At 42.2% G+C, this 19,824-nt stretch overlaps 1 protein-coding gene and 1 pseudogene across 6 annotated transcripts in view; one reads left to right on the top strand and one right to left on the bottom strand.

Moving 5' to 3' along the window:
• DLG3 (discs large MAGUK scaffold protein 3) overlaps positions 1 to 19,824 on the top strand; it is a 56,797-nt gene that overhangs the window by 20,480 nt on the left and 16,493 nt on the right. For all 6 annotated transcript variants that reach the window (XM_007470123.1, XM_007470125.1, XM_007470126.1 and 3 more), the window contains one exon: positions 11,149 to 11,263. In XM_007470123.1, coding sequence (XP_007470185.1) covers positions 11,149 to 11,263 — 115 coding nt within the window. The remainder of the gene's footprint in view (positions 1 to 11,148; positions 11,264 to 19,824) is intronic.
• Positions 2,462 to 3,289, bottom strand: LOC103089940 (chromobox protein homolog 3-like; annotated as a pseudogene).

Genomic DNA, 19,824 nt, shown 5'->3' with positions numbered 1-19,824 from the left:
AGATTCAGTTGATACCCCAATAACTATTGTGAGAGAATTTGTGATCCTATTGGAGTGACTACTGTGAAGAACATTTGAATCTAGATTCTCAATTGACATAGTAAAACATAGAAATCAGGGAATTCCCTGGTGGTCCAGTGGTTATGATTCCGTGCTTCCACTGCAGGGGGCCGAGGTTCGATCCCTGGTGGGGGGAAAGCCACCAGCTGCGGCCAAAAAAAATTAAAAACAAAACAAAACAAAACATAGAAATCAGTTATATTATCTCAGGTTAGCAAGCTTAGTCATAAAATGTTGTGTGTTTCAGTCACTGTGTTGCAGCATTTCTGTTAAGTGGAAAAGATTGTTGTGAACAAGAGTACCTGCTACCTTCAGGGCAAGGTATTCATTCTCATGTTTTCTAGATGAGGTGTTTTGTCTTGGGGTGGTTCTTACATAGACTTTTACTTATGGGTTAAAGGAGCTAAAGGCTTTGTTAATCTTGCATTTGAATATACTATATGAAATTCTTTTGAATTAGAGAAAAGGCCCTATTTGAAGCTTTTACCCTGATCTGTTGGGTGATCTAGAACAGGGTGAGGAGAGCCAATGGCCAGGTCCTATGCAAAACTTTTTCTTAGCTTGATGCGCGATCAAAGCATTTTTCATTCTACTCATTTCAGACCAGGTGGCTGAATGTCATGGCACCTTTATATAGTATAGCACTTTTGCTCAGTGGCCCTTCCTGCATAACCACTAAGCTCTTTAGGGGACAGAAACATCCAGTCAGTAGGGATAATCTGGATTTTTTTTATGGCATGCTGATGTGGCTTGTCTTGTTTTCTGTTTTATTCCCCGTATCGACCCTGGTGATGTGTGTGTATGGGTGAGGAAGCACATTGTGACAGTGCAGGGACCAGAATACAATGACACTGAAGTTTCTGTTCTGGGTTAGTCATAGGTCCGAGCCCATTGTTCTAAACGTAGAGCTGAAATTATTTTTCTTCAAGCAGCATTTGCCCATATGGAGGTCTGTTTGCAACATTTCTGCCCTCTCATATAGCCTTAAATTCTTTTTCTTGCAATTTATACTCCTTAAATTGATATTTTTTTGACCCAAAGAGTTTAGGATTATTTGCAGATGTGAAGATTTCCTTCTTGTAGATCATATTAAAATTTTTTATTAGACTAGTCCTAGGTTTGATTTCTTATGGACCTCATTGATTTGGTTCTAAAATCACAATTATGTCAAAATTAGAAGGGAACTGAGAAATTGTCTAGTTTTAGAGGTGTCAGATTCTTTTTTTTTAATATAAAACTATTGACCACTGTTTACCAGTATTTACAATAAAGTAAACAATATACAGTTGAATGACATTCTGATTACTACAAAGTTATTGTTTTTCCTGGCTTATGCTGAACCAGTAACCCAAAATACTGAGAAGATTGAGCCTACATATAAGGAATGGGTTGGGGTAAAGTTTGAAAAAACATGCAGGTCAAGTTTAGATTAGTAAAGTTTGTTCACTCATTTATTCCTGCAGATCCTAAATTGCCAACATCTCTAACCATCTGATTAGGTTTCCATTAACAAGTCTGAGACATTCCATGTATCACAGTCTTTCAGTAAATACAGCACAGGGATTTCAACTTCTTATAAAAGAATGGTTTGCCAAAAGGAAGCTTTAAATGTCCATTTAACTGAGTCTTGCTTGGCTAATTAAAACATACCAGAATTTTTCTAGTTTTTTCATTTGGGTTGACAGAGATAAAATTTTCCTTTCAGGGGTTTTTACATATAAAACTGCATTTATATGATGGTAGATATGGATGCAGATTCTGGTAGGGCTGCTTTAAAAAATTATCCAATTTAAATTGTTTACATTAACTTGTCTAATTAATTACAAAATTATTTAATTTGAAAGGTTAAGACTTAAAGTTGAAGTGATTTCTTATATTGCTCAAAATGATAGAATCCCAGAAACATGGGCTTATCCATGGTTGTGAAAGGCTGTTTTTGTTTTGGTAAATGTATTTAAACAATAACCAGAAAACCCCCAAACCATTTACATATGTATACACATACAAAAAACCCAGAATGGTCCTTAGGCATATATGAGTTAAATGCAAATTCTAAATTCTGATTGAGTAATGACTATGGAGATTTTCCTGAACATTTAAAAAAGCTGTTCTCTAATGCAGAGGAAATAATATACCGTGGTATCAAACGTTCTTTTCTGCTAAAGGAAGCAACTACAGAAAGCTTTTATTTGTTCAAAGTAACCAGTGCTACAGATGCAAAAAAAAAACAAAAACAAAACCCCCCCAAAACCCAACAACTTCCCCAGTACTACTTCAAAACGAACATATCAAACTTGATTTTCATTAGAATGTAGTTATTTCTTCACACTAAGAAATCAAAAAGAACAAGACCCAGAGTTTTGATAAAAATATATATATATATAAAAAGCAATGCAAACAATTATTGAGCTTCATCTTCTGGACAAGAATGCCAAGTTAGTCTCTCTTCATAAAAAGCAATTACAAATAAAAAACACAGGGCTTCCCTGGTGGCGCAGTGGTTGAGAGTCCGCCTGCCGATGCAGGGGACACGGGTTCGTGCCCCGGTCCAGGAAGATCCCACATGCCGCAGAGCGGCTGGGCCCGTGAGCCATGGCTGCTGAGCCTGCGCGTCCGGAGCCTGTGCTCTGCAACGGGAGAGGCCACAACAGTGAGAGGCCCGTGTACCACAAAAAAAAAACAAAAAACACACACACAACAAAAACAAAAACACACAGACACACACACACACACAAAAGCAATTACAATTTGAGGACACTTCATATTTGCCCCTTTTGCCAGCACCAAGTCCGCCTCATCTGAATATTTCCATTTCATGAGAAACATTAATTCTCCACTGCTGTCTGTGGCACCAATTATTCGCTCTGGGTTGAGACCTCTGGCAAAACCTCTTGGTTTATCAGCAGCATCTCTTCTTTGATTTGCTATCATCAGATTCACTGTCAGACAAAGATTTTCTTTTTGTTCCATCTTTTTCTTTACCAGCTTTTTGAGAATTAAGAAATGCTTCAATTAACTCTGGACAATCTAAATTTTCTTCAGGTTCCCAAGTATTGTCTGCATCTGTAAATCCCTTCCACTTCAGGAAATACTCCACCTTCCCATTCACTACACGTCGGTCCGGTACTTTTTCTACCATAAAATTTTCAGGTTCTGCCTCTTCGACTTTTTTACTCTTTCCATTCTGTTTCTTTCCCATTTTTTGCAGTGTACTTTTATTGGAGGCCATTTTTTATTGCAGACTTGAAGAGCTATTATTCACCGCCTCCGAGCTGCTCCGGTCCAGGTCTGCTGCTTCTGTTAGAGGTGTCAGATTCTTTAAATAGTAGGCCCCATAATTAGAAACTAACCCAAGTAATAGGCTTCATATTAGAGACAAGTTTGTGATTTCAAGAAATGTTGTGCTGTTTGACGATTCATGTACTTATCACCACACTGACAGGTATCTTCTTGATGGGCTTATTTTACTTTTGGCTCCATCCATTCCTTTTGAAAACATGAGCTATGTTGTTGGGACACATGCTTGTAATTCATACAAATCCTGAGGCTTTGCACTCCAAAGGCAACTGTAGAAACCTAAAACACAATTCATACTCATCAAAATCTGTGACTCTCGTGAGTTCTGTACATTTGCACAATGGGTGATTCCTCTGAGCTCAGGGCAGCTCAGCAATGGCAAATGAGGGCTGTATGAGTTTGAGATTGGAACACCTTCACTTCCATAGGAACAAACGAGCCTTTGGGCAGCTAGCTATTGCCTTGTTTTGTGTTGATAGCCAACCAAGACACATGCTGTTATTCAGCCCTGTCTTCCCTACTCAGTATTTGTGTGGGGACTCAAGGTCAGGAAGTTACATTTCTCTTTTGCATTCTATTTGTATTCCCATCTTTCCATTGTTCCTACCTGTCACAATCTGTGTGTCTGAAGTCTGTCATCCAGTTGTCTCCCCAGCTTCATTGTCACTTCCAAATTTGGTAGGCATGGTTTTTATTTTATTTTGGAGCATTTACCTTTTATATCTTCATTCAAACCATAGGTAGTCAGTGCTTCATGCAGAGTAAGTACCCCTTTTTTGCTTCCCATTGTTTCCTGTCTCTACAACATTTTCCTACCCATAATCAAATAGAACCACATAAGTCTTCTATGGGTTGAGAAACTGAGCCCCTTTCTGCTTTTCCAAATTACTGACAAATGTCATTTTTTATCCTGAGAAGACAGTTTTTCTGTCATTAGGAACGTAGATGCATTTGAGATCAAAGTCTTATAGGGGAGATGGATTTGGAGTCTTGGTTATGTGTCCATTTCATATTAGTGAATATTGTAGTTTCAGTCCTCTTTGATGCTTTATTAGGCTATTAAGTAGGTCTTGAAACCTCTGATATGTTAGTGTTTTGCAGAAGTGGTTTGTGGTTTTGTTGTTCAGTTTTTACCATTTTGGGGTCAGTGGAAGGAGAAAGTTTTGTATTCTTTTTTCTTACATTAGTTCCTGAGGAGTCAGAATTTGAGAATTACAGTGTCCAAGTTTGTCCTGTTGGATTTTTATAGTGAGTTAGCACATTCAGTAAAGATCGTTGACTCAACAAGGGTGCAGATTGCCATGCTAAACTTTGAGAAGGAAACAAAAACCACATCAAAGAGCTTACAGTTTTGTCAAGAAAATGACATCACCACAAATTCTGGGCACTAGATTTTAAAAAGGGAGAGGTAGTGGAGGGCCTGGAAACCATGTTAGATGAAGAATGGTTAAGGAAGTAACAATATTTAGCCTGGAGAATAGAGAACTTACTTGGAGTACATGATGGCCAGTTTCTATTATGGCTGATATTATCCCACCTTTTCCTGGTCTTTCAGGAAGAAATTCAGAAGCTGCCTTTGATCCTTTCTCACCCTACATCCAGTCAGATGTCAGATTTTCTCCTCTAGCTCCAGCATATTTCCTGATTCTTGCCTCTTCTTTCTGTCCTCAGTTGCCCCCACACTATGTCAAGCCTTTGAAGTCATTGTCTATACTAGTAGAACAGGTCTCTGTTATCTTTGTCGCTGTTTTCCCTTCTGTATTATGTTCTCAGAATAATCTTCCCCCAAACCTAGTTCTAATTGTATCACTTTCCTATTTAAACACTTAACAGTGGTTCCCAAAGCCTAGTAAGAGAAGTCCTATCTCAAACTTATAATCTGGCCCCCTAACCTTCCATCACTTCCCCTTCCCCTGTTCACACTCTACATTCTCTTCAGTCTTAATTCAGTAGTCTTGGAACCTGCTCCAGGCTTTCCCAGCTCTTTGATTTTCTTTAAACTGTTCCTTCATACAGTTATGCAGAAGAGAGTCCATCATGTTTTATACTTGACACCAAAGTAGGACCGGCTAGCAAAAGAGATGGCCCTCAATCCAAGAATTTTCTCTTGAATAGTGTTGTCTAATAATTAAGGAATACAGAGCTTCCCAACATTGGATATATTTGAGCAGAGGCTAGGGGGCTAGCTGGTTTGGATGCTGTAAAGCAGGCCCCGCTAGGGGCTGTAGGGCCTAGACAAAAAGAGAAAGCATGGTCCTCTGCTGTCAAGAAACTTAAATCTACATGTGAGGCACCACACTTATTCTCCCCACAATAGCCATAGTGATACACATACACACATGTTCATGTCATTCCTTTACTTAAAATCTTTCAGTGACTTCTTTCTGTTACTCTTAGGATGAAAGCAGAAATCTTTACTGTAGTCCACAAGGTCATGTATAATCTGACCTCTGTCTACCTTACAAGTCTGATCTCCTGCCAGTATTCTCTTACTTCCCTGTGATCCAGATATTTTGTACCCTCACATATGCTGTTCCTTCTGTCTGGAATGCTTTCTTTATCTACCCCTTTTCCTTGGGCTAACTCTTCATCCTTAAAGTCTCAGCTTAAATGTCACTTCCTCATGGAAACCTTTGTTAACCTCCCATCCCCCACTCAGTAGATTGGGTCACCCTGTTCGTCTTGTAGCATTTTCTTCATAGCAGTTGTCACAATCGTAATTAAAATTGTAATTAAATAGTTGTTTTTTTCATTATTGTAATTTCTAGGAACTGTTTGATTACCATTATATCCCCATCAGCTCTCATAATGCCTGGCACACTGTAGACATTTAGTTAATATTTGAATAAATAAATGAATGAATAAAACTTCTGGGTGGTGAAGGACATAAAGGATGTTCAGTGTCAGGCAGGGAGGAAAATTTCAGGACAAGGGAATAATAGGTAGGAATGAACAAATTGTGTTCAAGAGTTCCAGGCAGGTTAGATCAAAAGAGGATCTAATAAAACATGGGATAGATCGGCTGAGAGTGACAAGATGATGGTTTTAGCAGTCTTTGAAATTTTAGTTGAGATATTAAAGTTCTTTAGTTGCTGTTGAGTTATTATAGATACCTGGACAGAGGGCTACAAGTTGGCGTTTTAGGAAGGCTTTTCAAATAAGAATCTTAAGCTGGATTGGAGTTTGGAGAGCCTGGGGGCAGACCACCAGCTAGAGCAATACAGCAGTGGTCCAGAGAAGAGATAACACAGTGTGACCTAAATCCAGGCAAGAGAGAAAAATAATCATGAGAAAAGGAAAAGGCAATGACAGTGGAAGTTAGAAAGAAAGATGGATTGAGGAAGCAGTTAGGAAGAACATCAGCAAAACACTGAGGAAACATTGGTTGTGCACAGGAGGAAACACTGGTTGTGCACAGGAGGAAGGGGGCTGTCATTTACTGTACCAGGGAGGTTTGGCATGAAATTACTAAGTAGGGGGAGGCAGAGTGGTCAAGTCTAGAGGTAGATATTTCTAGAGGTAGATAAAGTATCATATAGGTGGTAGGACAAGCCCTTTGAATCAGCAGCTCCACCCACAGGAGGACCTTTTCTGCGATTATGCAGAGAACATTTGAGGTTCCTCTTTGTCTATTCCAGAATGCAGTCTTGGCTTTACTTTTTCATAACCAAAAGGCTTATTAGAGTTTTTTCCCCCAAACAAAAAGGTCAGTCTGTCCTTAAAGGTAAATTCCCATTGCCTCTACTTCTTCAGGAACAGAAGAGCTGCTGGAAGCTTTAGACTAGCAGTTTATCCTCACTTCCAGTCATGAAGGTTTCAGAATATTGGGGTTCATTTTGGTAGTGCCAATCAAATTTTTTCATGTGCATGTAATTTGACCCTGCATTTTCACTTCTAAGAATCTATGCTATCGAAATGCTCATACAAATATACAGAGCAGCATTGATTGTAATATAAAAAAATTATAAACAATTTAAATGTATGTCTGTTGGGATATGACTGAATAAATTATTGTCTGTCCATAATATGCAATACTGTGCAGCTATTATAAAGGACGAGGTAGATCAATGTGTACTGACATGAATAGGTTTCCATTATATATCAGAGAATGAAAAAAGCATGTGAATCTATGTGAGTTGTGAGTGTATGTAGATAAATGATATATACATGGAAGTAAGTCTGGAAGGATACATACTAAAAATCCTAACTGGTTACTTCTGTGTAGTGGGATGGGGAAATGATACAGGAATGTCCAAAGAAAAAAGTTAAAGATTTTAAAAAATCATGTGCTACTTTTATAATTTAAAAAAGTGTAAACTCATTAGATTTCTTTGCAGGCACATTGGACAGAGGTTTCTTTTTTTTCTTTTTTTGCGGTATGTGGGCCTCTCACTGTTGCCTTTCCTTTCCCGTGGAATTTGCAGTTGTATTGCCAATTTTTTTTTTTTTTTTTTGGAGAGCTTTCCAACCCTCTTGTCCTAACTTCCTTTTGAGACAGGCTGCAGGGTACTTACCTTATCTTTTCCCTGAACTAACAAAACAAAACGAAACTCAATTCTGTAATCAAGACCAGCAGTTTCAAATTTTATTTGGCATCGGAATTACCTTGATGCTTGTTAAAAAATACAGATTCCTGGGCCCACTCAGTAGGTTCTGAGTCAGTGTATCGGGGGTAGAGTCCCAAATCCTGATCTTTCAGAGGCACCCCAGATGGTCAGTGAGAAATCCTGTTTCGGGGAATGATGTCTGATTGTCCCCTACCCCACCCCGTTTTCTCTCTGTGATTAGTAAAGAGAATGAGGGAGCAATGAGTGACTCACCATGGATATCTTTGTGGATCACAAATGGTTGGGTTCATATGAATGGGGAAAAAATGAATATAACACAGTTTAGTAGGCTTGAGATTTTAGTAATAAGTGTTGTTTCTTTAAAATAACCTGTTTGAAGTAGGCCTTTTGGATTAAAGAGGCTGGTCTGGTGGGCTTCTTAGGCAAAGACTTAGGCTTAGGAGATGCGTTCCAGCAACGGCTTTGTTATGAGCGGAAGGGGAAAAGAGGGACCTTGGCAAATTGTAAGGTCTTAGAATTCAGATGCTTTTTAGGTGAAGCTTTTGTCCTTGGAAAATGAGGCCTCTAATATTAAGATGAGGTACTATCTAAAGACTATTCTAAACAGCTTTTTGTTAGAATTATTTTTTTCTTTGTTATAAACAAAGTTTGTTAATCAGATGCCCACTGTGGGTTATTAACATCTCAAAAAGGTGTTTAAAAAACATATACTCCAATTGCTCCCAACAATTAACCTTGGGAACAAAAGCAAATGGAAATACTTCTTAACTACTTTTCCAAGCCCTCAGTGAAGCTGGCAGCCATCAGTTAAATAAACCATTAGTTTTATTAGTTTGAGAACAGAAGCATCGACTTGGGCAGTTTTTTAATCTGCTCCTCGTTTACCCAACAATCATTTATTCGGAGCCTACTTTGTGCCTACTGGACATTAGATAACTCTACAAATAAAAGGCAGAGACCGATGAGCAGCTAGAACTCTAAGGGGATCATCTGAATGGGGAAGAAGTGAATAAAACACTATTTAATAGACTTGAAAGCTTAGTAGCACATAGAAAACAGAAAGTGGCTTCCTTAAAGCAATAGCCTTGTTCTCTTTCTATAGTCTATTTTAAGTGGGCTCTCTGGCCCAGCGTTATCAACCTTGGATTAGGCGCTTTGAGGAAATGGTGGTTTGGCGGTTGTTTTTAAAGGGTTATTTAAGAAATGTAGTTACTAAGCAACTGCCATGACCGGCTGCTAAGTTGGAGTTCAGTGGGCAAGCCAATTCCAAAGAAGAGAATATATAAACAAGTTGGGAGAGGGGGAATATGGCTTAAGGATAGATTGGGTGGTGGTGTTTTTTTCCTTTTTTTTTTTAATGTGTTCAACGCATATTTCTGCCTTTTACTTATCTTGCTCAAGAAGGGGTTGCTTGGTCAGAAATCTCTTTGTCTCACTCAGTCTCCTTTTAGCCGGTGAGTGGGGAGGAGGGCCAGAAAGGAGCCCACTGGAGAGGGCTGGGCTGGAGGGCTGAGCCTTGGGGTGGGACCCACGCCTGGGCGGCTCTAGAGGTAGATAGCCCTGCTGCTGCGCGCTTGGGCCGTCCAGGGCTGCCATGACAGATCGGTCACCACCTTCTACCTTTAGATTGGGAAGCCTCATTGATATTGATGTGTTGCCTTCTAACCCACAGAATAGGGACATTGTCCAGCTGCTGTCTCTCTTTTTTTCTTTCCCCAACATTTAATGGGTGAGTCAGTGACTTAACTGCTTCCTGCAGGATTTCAGGGACAGGAGTAAGTAATGAGGACAAATCACGATAACACCAGTGCGTGATGAATGAAAGAGCACATGAGTTTAACCAGTTGGCTTCATTGGTACCAGAGTGAACAAAAAGAAACTTTGTTGAGAAGAGGATATTTGTATGAGTTAGAACCCTATTCGCTCCTGTTTAGGCTTTTTACTGTTTCCCTTTATACCCAGCTGAAGGTCAGTTTGCTTTGCTGAGGGAAGGGGAGTGTCAGGTGTTAGAACAGGTGGTTTGTTTTCTGCCTGTAGAGTCATACAGACTAGATGGAGATGCTTCTTGCCAGCCCTCTGTGGTGCATGAAAATGCTTTTGTGGAATTCTTTTTTCCTGGAAATGTGTTTGTTTTTTAAAGCAGTTCCCCAACCTTCAACCCCCAGTATAAATTGTGACTTCCTTTAAAATCAGCTTGTCATAATGAGGTATGCCTGTTTTCTACCGTTTTCACAGTCTGTGCCTTAGATGTATCCCATTTTATGTGGCAATTATAGACCTGAAAAATGTGCGGTATGTGTGTGTGTTTGTGGTAAATGTGAATATCATATTTAAAATGTGCTAGGAGAGTGTTCACAGCAAAGTAGCCCTGTAAAAAGCCTTTTATAATAATTGTATGGATAGAGTTAATTTTCCTATGTCAGGTTTTCTTACATCAGGTGTAAACCTGTAGTTACCTTTCCAGAATGATGAGGCTTTTTCAGACTGTTGTAATGGTGTCCGTGGGCTACAAAGTTGGGCATGGACTTATGACCCCCTGGCTAGATGGTTTTGGAGGAGAGAGATGTCAGCAGACTTCTGGGTTTGGGAGAATTTCTATTGTAATGTTCAATTGTTGCTGAAGCCAAAGACCCTGTTTGTTAAAAGGGAAATAATTCAGGAGAGCTTTGTGATCTTCTCTTCTGATTGTGAGGTTTGTTTTTACCTTTGTACTGCATTCCAGTGTCCCCCCTCAAAAAAACAAGTCATCTAGAAACAGATCATCTTCTTTGCCTAACAGTGATATAATGGCCTCAGGTCCTTTGCTGCCCCACCCCCCTGCATCTCAGGGCCATCTGTTCTCTGCAATCCACTTTTCGGGAAAGTCTCTTTTCCCATCTGCTCTCCTTGGGCCTTAGTGCCTGCTCTAAAGATTAATGAAGGCTGCACTGGAACCTCTTTCCAGTTGTTATTTTTTTTAAGGATCAGTGAGCTTTTTCCATTCGATATGTCCAAATGTTACTCCTTTTTCAGGTGTATTCTTTCATTCTACTAGTCTGGGAGTGGAGAGAAATCTTTCTGTGCATGGAGGAGGTACTCTGCTTATCAAAGCAAAGATTGACTGGGCTGGCTCTGGCTGCTTTGAAGCCAAGGGTCCTCCTGGCTCTTTGGCCGCTGGCACACAGGCTTGGTGCAACTCCTTGGGTTCATTCTTTTCTTGTCCTTTCCCTTGTCTCTCTGACAGAATACAGTCGCTTTGAATCGAAGATACATGACTTGCGAGAACAAATGATGAACAGCAGTATGAGCTCTGGGTCTGGGTCCCTGCGAACGAGTGAGAAGAGGTCCTTGTACGTCAGGTAAGTCTCACCTCTGAGCACCAGGCCTTGTGCTGCACGAGGGGAGCTCCGTGCCAACCCAGCCCTTCTTGTTTAACTAGTGGGGTAGGGAGTGTGTACTCCCAGTACTAAAACAACACTTTGCACTGTATGCTCAGGTTGTGTACTTTATGGTCAGTATCTCCTCCCTTTTGTGAGCTGGATTCTTCCTTTTTGCTCCTGAATGACTCAGTATGGGAAATTTTCAGTTTGCTCTAATTGTAAAAGACTGTTGGGTGATTGTTGCTATTCAGCATTCAGAGAGCACTCAAATGTTCAAAGTACTTTGCTTGCAATCTGTGATTTGAGGGGAAACTTGGCATTCCCCCCTTCTACATATGCATAATAGACATCAGAATTTGTATCCGAGCATATCAGCTATCACTGTGTTCTGGTACAGGGTCTCTTTTAAGAAACCAAAGAACTGACAGGTTGCTGCTTTCTGGGTTTTTTTTTTTTTAATTGTGTTCCCTCACTCCCTGTGCACTGGTCTGCTGGATCTGAATCATGGGACATGGGATGGGATGGTGTATCTTTCACAGGAAGGGTGGGTGGAAGGGATATATAGCATTGAGTGTATTGCTGCTGAAAGCTGTTCTGAGATATTGTCCAAGGCTGAGCTTTTGACCCTTGAGTCACATTATAATACTTTGTCAGGTCAAAGTACAAACCTCTTAGAGAGTTGGATTGCTAAATGAACACTATGGACTCCTCCTAAAATTAGGGATAGTTTCCTTCTTCCTGCTTTGGGCTTCTTGGCAAAACTCCAACAGTCTGGGGCAAGTACATTGTACCTCTCTCTCCAAGGGTAAAATCCTCAGAGAAAGAGGTGGTAGGATTACTCCTCTGAGCCGTGTGTGTGTCTGTGTGTGTGTCTGTGTGTGTGTCTGTGTGTGTGTCTGTGTTTAATGCTGGTATCAGACTCTTGGGTTAAACTTTTTCTAGTGGCCTCTGATACCGGCTGGAAGGTGGGGAGGGGAGGCTACAGTTGCTAGTTGCCTGGCAACGTGACATCTACTCTGTCCTTGGGGTTTGAGATGACATAGCCAACTGATATAAATGCTAATTGCAGTTTTTCTCTCCGGTGCTTGATTTTCTTTTTCCTCAGTTGCTAGTTCCTGACCCTCCTGCAGGGAGAAGAGCCAAGGGAGCCCAGATTTGAGCCTCAAGCCCACTAGAACCCTTCATGGTTCTTTTCTAAAATGAACCCTCAGCTCTACTCCCTCTGTGTTGAGAGCAGCTTTCTTCACATTTGTTGTGAAGAGAGGAGAGCGGGAGGAAGGCTGGACTAGTCACTGGTGATCCTTTCAGTCTCCTGTTTTCTGTCCCTAAGCCCTTGCTCTGGATCTGCAGCCTAGACACTGGGGTGCCAATGGGGGGACTCAGAAATATGCTGTCGCCTCCCGCAAAAGGGTAATAGTTATGTGACTTGGTCAGGATTGTTCCATTCCCGTGCTTCCAGCCCCCGCAGATGTGGCACTCCAGTGTGTGTGGGAAGCTGATCTTTAGGCAAGACAGTTTCTTTGGAGAGCTTTATTTCTAAATTTCCCCTCTCCGCCTATCTTGTGCTAGAGCTCTCCCTGCCTGGGCAGGGGGAGTAGGGCATCAGCTCTCAAACTGGAAGACCTGGAACACCCTTCTCTGGTCCTGGCAAGGGACGCATTCCGTCTGACCCTGGGGAGGAGGGTGGAGACTGCACTCTGTTTCTAGTGAATCAGTTTATACAGTTTATATCATCTGCCCTTAACCTTATGTAGATAACATCTGTATCCTCAGAGGAAAGTAAATATGGTTTAGAATAGTGAACATTTGTAATCACTAGAGTTCATCAAGGGAAATAATATTTTATGGGTAGATTAGCGAGCTGAGGTATTTCGCTAAGCTAACCCTCTACCAAAGCCTGAAGCCTGGCTCTCGCTCTATTGCTTTTTGTGCCTGTTTTTGGCCTTTTTTTACTCCACAGTAGCTTCCTTTTGTTCAGCATTTAAGTATATTCAAGGTTCTTCCATTCTTAATAAGGAAAGAAAAAAAATTCCCTTGATTACCAATAGTACCTTAAACTATTGTCTTGTTTCTCTTCTTCTCACCACATTTGCCACATTATGTGCCAGGAAACACTAGCTCCTCAAGATGTTAAGTATTGTGTGAAAAATCAGTGGTTCAGTAAGTTGGGCAAATGCAGGATTAAACAGAGGAAAATAGGGTTCTTTACTGTGATCAATCTCCAGGAGGGACTGTACTAGGCAGTGTTTCCCCCAAAGATAGGAGCATGGGAGCCTTATTTGGAGAAACTGGTCTTGGCATCCAGGCTGGGAAATATTGCAGTCGTCTGTACTTGCTGCTGCTATTTCTTCAAATTGCTTCTCTTTCAATAGGAAAGGAAGTGTGCATCTGCTTATCAGCATGGTGGTATGATTCCAAGCAACTCTGGAAGGCTCCAGAGGGGCAGAAGCCCAACTCTGTCAGTAGTGACTGGTTCGCTGATTCTCTGCCATTGGTCTGATCTCTTCACATTTGTTTCCGTGTACTACCGGCTTTCTTCTTTAAAGGCTCTCTTTCTACCTTGCTGACCATTCCTCAATACATTTCATTAGCTCTGCCCCATAAATGGCAATTTCATTTATGTTCACAGCTTCAAATCCTGTTGTGTAAATGACAACTCTGATGTCTTTACTGAACTCCAGACCCACATATCAACCGCTTGTTGCACACGTGACTGGAGCTGCCCTCCCAGTGCCTCAAACAAGCAGTGTGTTCCAAATGGACCCCCACACCTACTCATCCTCCTTACTTTCCTTATCTAAACTAATTGTGTCACCCTATCATGTGGAAAAGGGATTAGATTTGTTCTGTCACCCAAGGCAGATCTCAACTCAACATAAGGAAGAAAGAGCTCATGATTAAAACTGTCTGAAAGTGGAATGAACTGCTTCTGGAGATAGTAAATTTTATTCTTTGTCACTGGAGGTGTTACCAAAGAGGCTGGGCAGCCATTTGTCTGAGTGTTGCAGAGCGGGTTGAAGCTAAAGATCTGCTCAGAGGCTTTTAGTAGTTCCCAGTGTCCTCAGGATGAAGAGGAACAAACAAACATTTTAAACAAACATTTACGGGAACAAACATTTAAACATTCTCTTTAAATTGCTTTTAAAATCCTTTTAATAATGCTACGAAGTAGGCATTATTATTCTTATGTTTCAGGTGAGAAAACTGAGATTCCAGTTAGACAGCTAAGAAGTTCCAAAACTGGAATTTGAACCTGGCTCTGACTAGAGTGTGGCTCTCTCATCATTTCCCAAACTTGCTGATAGGAATCAGCTGGCATGCTAGTAAAAGTACAGATTCCCAGAGACTCCTCTTCTATCGATTTAGATTCACCAGGTTTGGGGAAATGTATGTTTTTAACAAGCAGTCATAATGCTTAGGAATGACCACTTGTTTGTCACAATAGACATTTATTTCTGTTTCACTTGGACAACTGAACATTACACTTACTTTAGCTCCTGCCACGTGGAAAGCAGTAAAGCACGGGCCTGAGAAATTGGGCGTGGTTGTGGCGGTAGATTCAAGGAAGCGGTAGACGTGGTTCCCGCCCTCCAGCAGCTTGCCATCCACACAGAAGATACTACGCAGCAGGTGGTTAAAGTGAAGGAACCCTTTACAGTGGGATTTCACCTCTAATTCTGTTTGCTGTTGTTTCCCCTTCTGACATGCTGCTCCTCCCTTCCCTTGCCCTGAATCTCTAGCCTCCTCTCGTGTGCATGGGGTTGCAAAGCTGTTTTGAAGCAAATAACACCCTCTTGCAGCTGCACCGAGGCTGTAGCAGGTGAAGCCTTAGGAAGCTGCAGCCGCACTAACCACAGGGGAGATGGGATTTGTGGAGCGGGGAGCAGGAGGAAGAAGGAAAGATAACAGTGTTTGGAAAATGAAACTTGGTTTTAAAGTCACTAGTGACTTAATGGAAAGGCCTTCCCCACCCTTCACCATACTATAGAAACATCTCTTAAATAGTATAGGCAGGGTGAACAGAGCCCCTCTTTCTGCCCAGTCTAGGGCCTTTGCTCTGCTGGTTAATTTGCCTTCCACACTAGAAAAGTCCACAAAATATGCCTCTCTTGAGCCTTTGGCTCAGGGTCAGGGTGATTAGATGTTTAACTCAGGCCATTCTGATGTGAAGGTAGTAAAAAGACACAGGGTAGGTTAGAGTTCCAGAGACCTCCAAGTTCTACACTTGTATTTAGTTTATTTATTTATTTCATGAATGAACAAAAGACCTTATCCTCCAAAGCTTGCCAAGAGGCTTGATAGTACATTTGTAGAAATAGCTTTTGAAAGTCTGTTCTGGCTGGCCTGGCTACATTCTTTGCAGTCACAGGACAGCATCAGGCATTTTGGGAGTCCTGGCCTTCTGGCTGGCCATCTGCCATCCCAGTTTTCTTCCCACTCTGGGAAGGAAGTCGTGCCCCATCTGTAGTCCTGATTCAAGAAACAATGTCAAAAAAAATGTCAGAAATATTGGCTTGGTCATCAAAGAAGGCTGGAAGGTGCTCCTTCTTCTTCACAAGCAGACATTAATTGTACACTGCTCTGTGCTTAGCCCAGGGTGGTGCTGGGGGAGCCCAACTTTGTCTTGCTCATTAGTGAGTTTCAGTAGTGTATTAAGATGCCAACGAGGTAATATTGGCAGGCTTCACTATCTGACAGAATTTGGGAGTGATGATAATCCGCATCTTAAAAAGCAACCACAATTTATGTAGTGTTCAGGGCTACCAGAGGGTGGGATAGTTTCCTGTATCAGTGATTCTGGAACTGCCTGTTGCTAGATCATATACAGACACCAGTCCTGGACTTGTAATCCCCTCAGCTGATCCAACAGGTGCTGTGAACCCTGAATATTCACACATTGTGGGTCTGTGAATGCCCCTCTAACTTCATAATTGCTCTCTAAGGCCTGAGACTCTGAGGTAGACTAAGGAGAAGAGTGCCCTCCCCTGTTCTCCATGTTCCCTTCTTCAAGGTGTACAAGGGACTCCTGACTTGCTGCCAGCTGCACTTGCTCCTCCTGTGATGACCCACCTTGTGTCTATCTGAGTACTCAAGTTTGGACTTTTGCTAGAAATTTTAACTCTTGCACTAAGGTCAAGGGCCGATTTACAGCTCTCTGTGCATCCTTTAGATGGACCAGGCAAGGGAAGGGCTGCTGAATTTTTAAGTAATATGTGCCCTTTATCTGGTACTTTCTGTCTCAGGCAGCTTGGGCTGCTGTAACAAAATACTATAGGCTGAGTGGCTTGAACAATAGACGTTTATTCCTCACAGTTCTGGAGGCTGGGAAGTCCAAGTTCTAGGTGCTGGCAAATTCAGGTTATGGTGAGCCCCCTCCCCCCTTCCTGGCTTGTAGATGACCACCTTCTTGCTGTGTCCTCCTGTGGCCTTTCCTGGGTGTGTTCTGAGGAGAAACGGGTCTCTTTGTCTCCTCCTCTTCTCATAAAGGACTAGTGTTAGGTTGAGGGCCCCTCCCTCATGACCTAATCTAAACCTAATTGCCTTCCAAAGGCCCCACCTCCAATTACCATTACATTGGGGGTTAGGGCTTCAACAAATGAACTTGGGAGAGGGGAACCCAAACATTCAGCCCATAACACTGACCAAAGGAAGAAATCGATGTCTCCCAACTGGTATGGGAGGGATATACAGTGGAAGAACACTGCAGGATAGTAACTGGGAGGGTGTTCTGTGCTCCCTGCCCCAGCTTGGTCTCATCCACCATTCATGAGCATCATACGTGGCCTCAGTCCTCAAAGGGCTTTCCCCAAAGCGATATAATATGAAAGATTAGAAAACTGCAAGAGTTAAATAGCAATAAACAGAAAATATAAAGAAAGATCACTGCTAAATACGTAGTATGAATTTGGAAGAAGGAAATTTGGAGTGGGCAGGGTCACAGAGAAGGGTGGAACTTGGGTTGGGCCTCAGAGGAGCTGCTGATGGCACAAGGGGACAGGCAGAGCCTCCCAGGCCAGACAGATGGCTGGGTCCACAGGCAAAGAGGTGGGCACACTACTAGGTGAGCACATGGAAGCAGCTACTTGCCTTTGAGGCTGTAGTGCTGAAGTGCTGTTGTTTACTTTGCTTTGAGAAACCTGCCTGACCGGTTTCTTCGGTATTTGCCATTTTCTTTGCATTCCTGTTCACTGAGACACCAGGGTGTCTGGGCCAGATGCGTATGATTTCTCTGAATCTTTCAGACCCTAAACTTTAAAATTTAGGACCTGAACTGCAGAGACTTTGGGCCTGGTAATCTGTTTACTTTGAGCTGATTATATTCCTGCTTTCCCACTTGGCAGTGAGGTCCCAGCTGAAAGGAAGATTAGGCAGAGTCCTCTGGAGCGTGTGCATCATCCCTGTGGGCAGCTCTTAGGGGATACTATTTGAAAGGTCACCACTTAAACAACATATCTTTCAAGACCTTTGACAACGCTTTCTCCTTAGGAAAGACAGGCAGCGGCATTTAAAGCTGCGGCGCTGAAACTTAGCTTGGGATTCCAACCTGCAGACCCTGGGAAGTGAGCATCTGCTTTTCGTGCTGCTGTGACTTGGCTCCAGAAGGTGGCTTCATCGCCCACTTTCTGTTTTTACGTGCCACATTTTACCTGGGGCATGCTCTTTACCCCGCTCTCAAGATAAATCAGTATTTTCTGGCCTGGCCGTGATGTTTTGAGAAGTTGTGGGAAAACCTGAGATCTGGCTCTCCTTTGCTTCACAGAGGTACATGGCCATAACCAAGGAGAACATATTCAGGGTTGAAGTCAGTAATCTTTTATGTAGACCACTCACTGTGATCTTAGGCTGTGGATGGTAATATTTCCATAAGCTTTGTTCTTTCCCGACATAGTGTTTCCTTCTGACCTGACCAGTCCTTAACTTGGAGGCCCCCATGAGATTCTTTATATTTACACCCAGGAAGGATAAGGAGTTTCTGAGGCTTCTAGTCTCCGAACACACCATCTTGTCAATAGGCTCACACACACATGAGATGGGACCAAGGTGACGGAGTAGTTAATTATGGTCTTTCTTTAGGTGTCCGGAGAAAGTAGGTGTTGCTTTTTTTTTTCTGCTCACTCTTGGTTTGAGTCAGAGGTTGAAAAGGTTGGTTGCTGTGTCATCTGGGCCCTGCATGTGTAGGATTTTGGCTCCAGGACAGTTGTTCAGTCTGATCTAAAAGGGGAGGTATGTTACTGCCTTGACTTTCCTTAGTGCTTGCCCTAAGGATAAAAAGGGGCGGGCAGGAGGATATATTCATGTTGTGGAGAAAGGTGTTCTTTGATCCTCTTACCAAGCCTGACCAGAGGCATTTGTAACAAGGTGCCAATCCCTGTCACTTCCTTAGGCTTCTAGGCTGTTCCTAAGAGAGACTGTTATTGCTAGAAGGCCACAGTTTAGCATGCCTCTTAAAGATCTTAGGTAGGTAGTCAATATTTTTTCAAAATTTATTAAGATCTAATTTGCATACTTTTTTCCTATTACATGAAATACATGTCATTTGACAGGTGGTTTGACTTTACTACTCAGGCCTGTTCTCTTTTACCTGATTACTTCCCATGTGAAAGTTTAGCCTGGTAATGATTTTTTTTTTAAATTTATTTGGTTGCATCAGGTCTTAGTTGCAGCACGTGGGCTCCTTAGTTGTGGCACATGGGCTTCTTAGTCGTGGCACGGGAACTCTTAGTTGCAGCATGTGTGTGGGATCTAGTTCCCTGACCAGGGATCGAACCCGGGCCCCCTGCATTGGGAGCGTGGAGTCTTAACCACTGTGCCACCAGCCTGGTAATGATTTTAAAAAAAAAAAGTGAGGCAATGAAGTCGGTCACACAAGGCCTCCTAAATGAATGCCAGACTCCTTAGCTGGACTCCAGGCTGTCCACAGGCAGGCCCTGGCCAACCGCTCTCCTGAGTGCCCTGCGGTGAGGCCAAACGTGGGTGCTGCTGACGCCAGTACACACCCTGGGCTGCTTGCCTCCGAGCTTCTGCTCATGCTGTTCCTTCTAGCCGGAAGGGCCTCTCCCCATCTCTGTCTTTGAAATCTGAACCGTCATCGAGGCCCAGTTCAAAGTTAACACCTCCCCATAGATTCCCCAAGCTCGCCATGACCTATGCTCCCTCTGAAGGCTTTTAGGCCTTGGTTTGTCCTGCCCTTGTGCCTCTCGCTATGACACACTGTCAGATAGCATACTCCACAAGGCCAAGACTCATTTTGCTTCTGTATCTCCCTTCTGTCAAACACAGTGCCCCACAGTAGACTCAGTGAGTATGTCAATAATGGAAGAAAGATACTTTCCAGACATAGCCAAGTGGACAGTTAGCTTTTTTTTTTCTTTTTTAAAAATGTGACCGTGACTTAGACCTCACAAAATTTTTCTGAGATTTAAGAGCCCTGGTCTGAGAATTAACCATCATACAACTCTAAGATGAGGCCCTGTGCATCTCTGGGACTGGTTTTCATTGTCTATGAGGTACTTTTCAAGCTCTTAGTCAGACAAAATTTC

Source organism: Lipotes vexillifer, unplaced genomic scaffold (assembly GCF_000442215.2).
Source record: "Lipotes vexillifer unplaced genomic scaffold, Lipotes_vexillifer_v1.1 scaffold926, whole genome shotgun sequence".
NCBI lineage: Eukaryota > Metazoa > Chordata > Mammalia > Artiodactyla > Lipotidae > Lipotes > Lipotes vexillifer.
The sequence above is the reverse complement of the archived record's forward strand: the minus strand, read 5'-3'. Positions and strand labels throughout refer to the sequence as shown.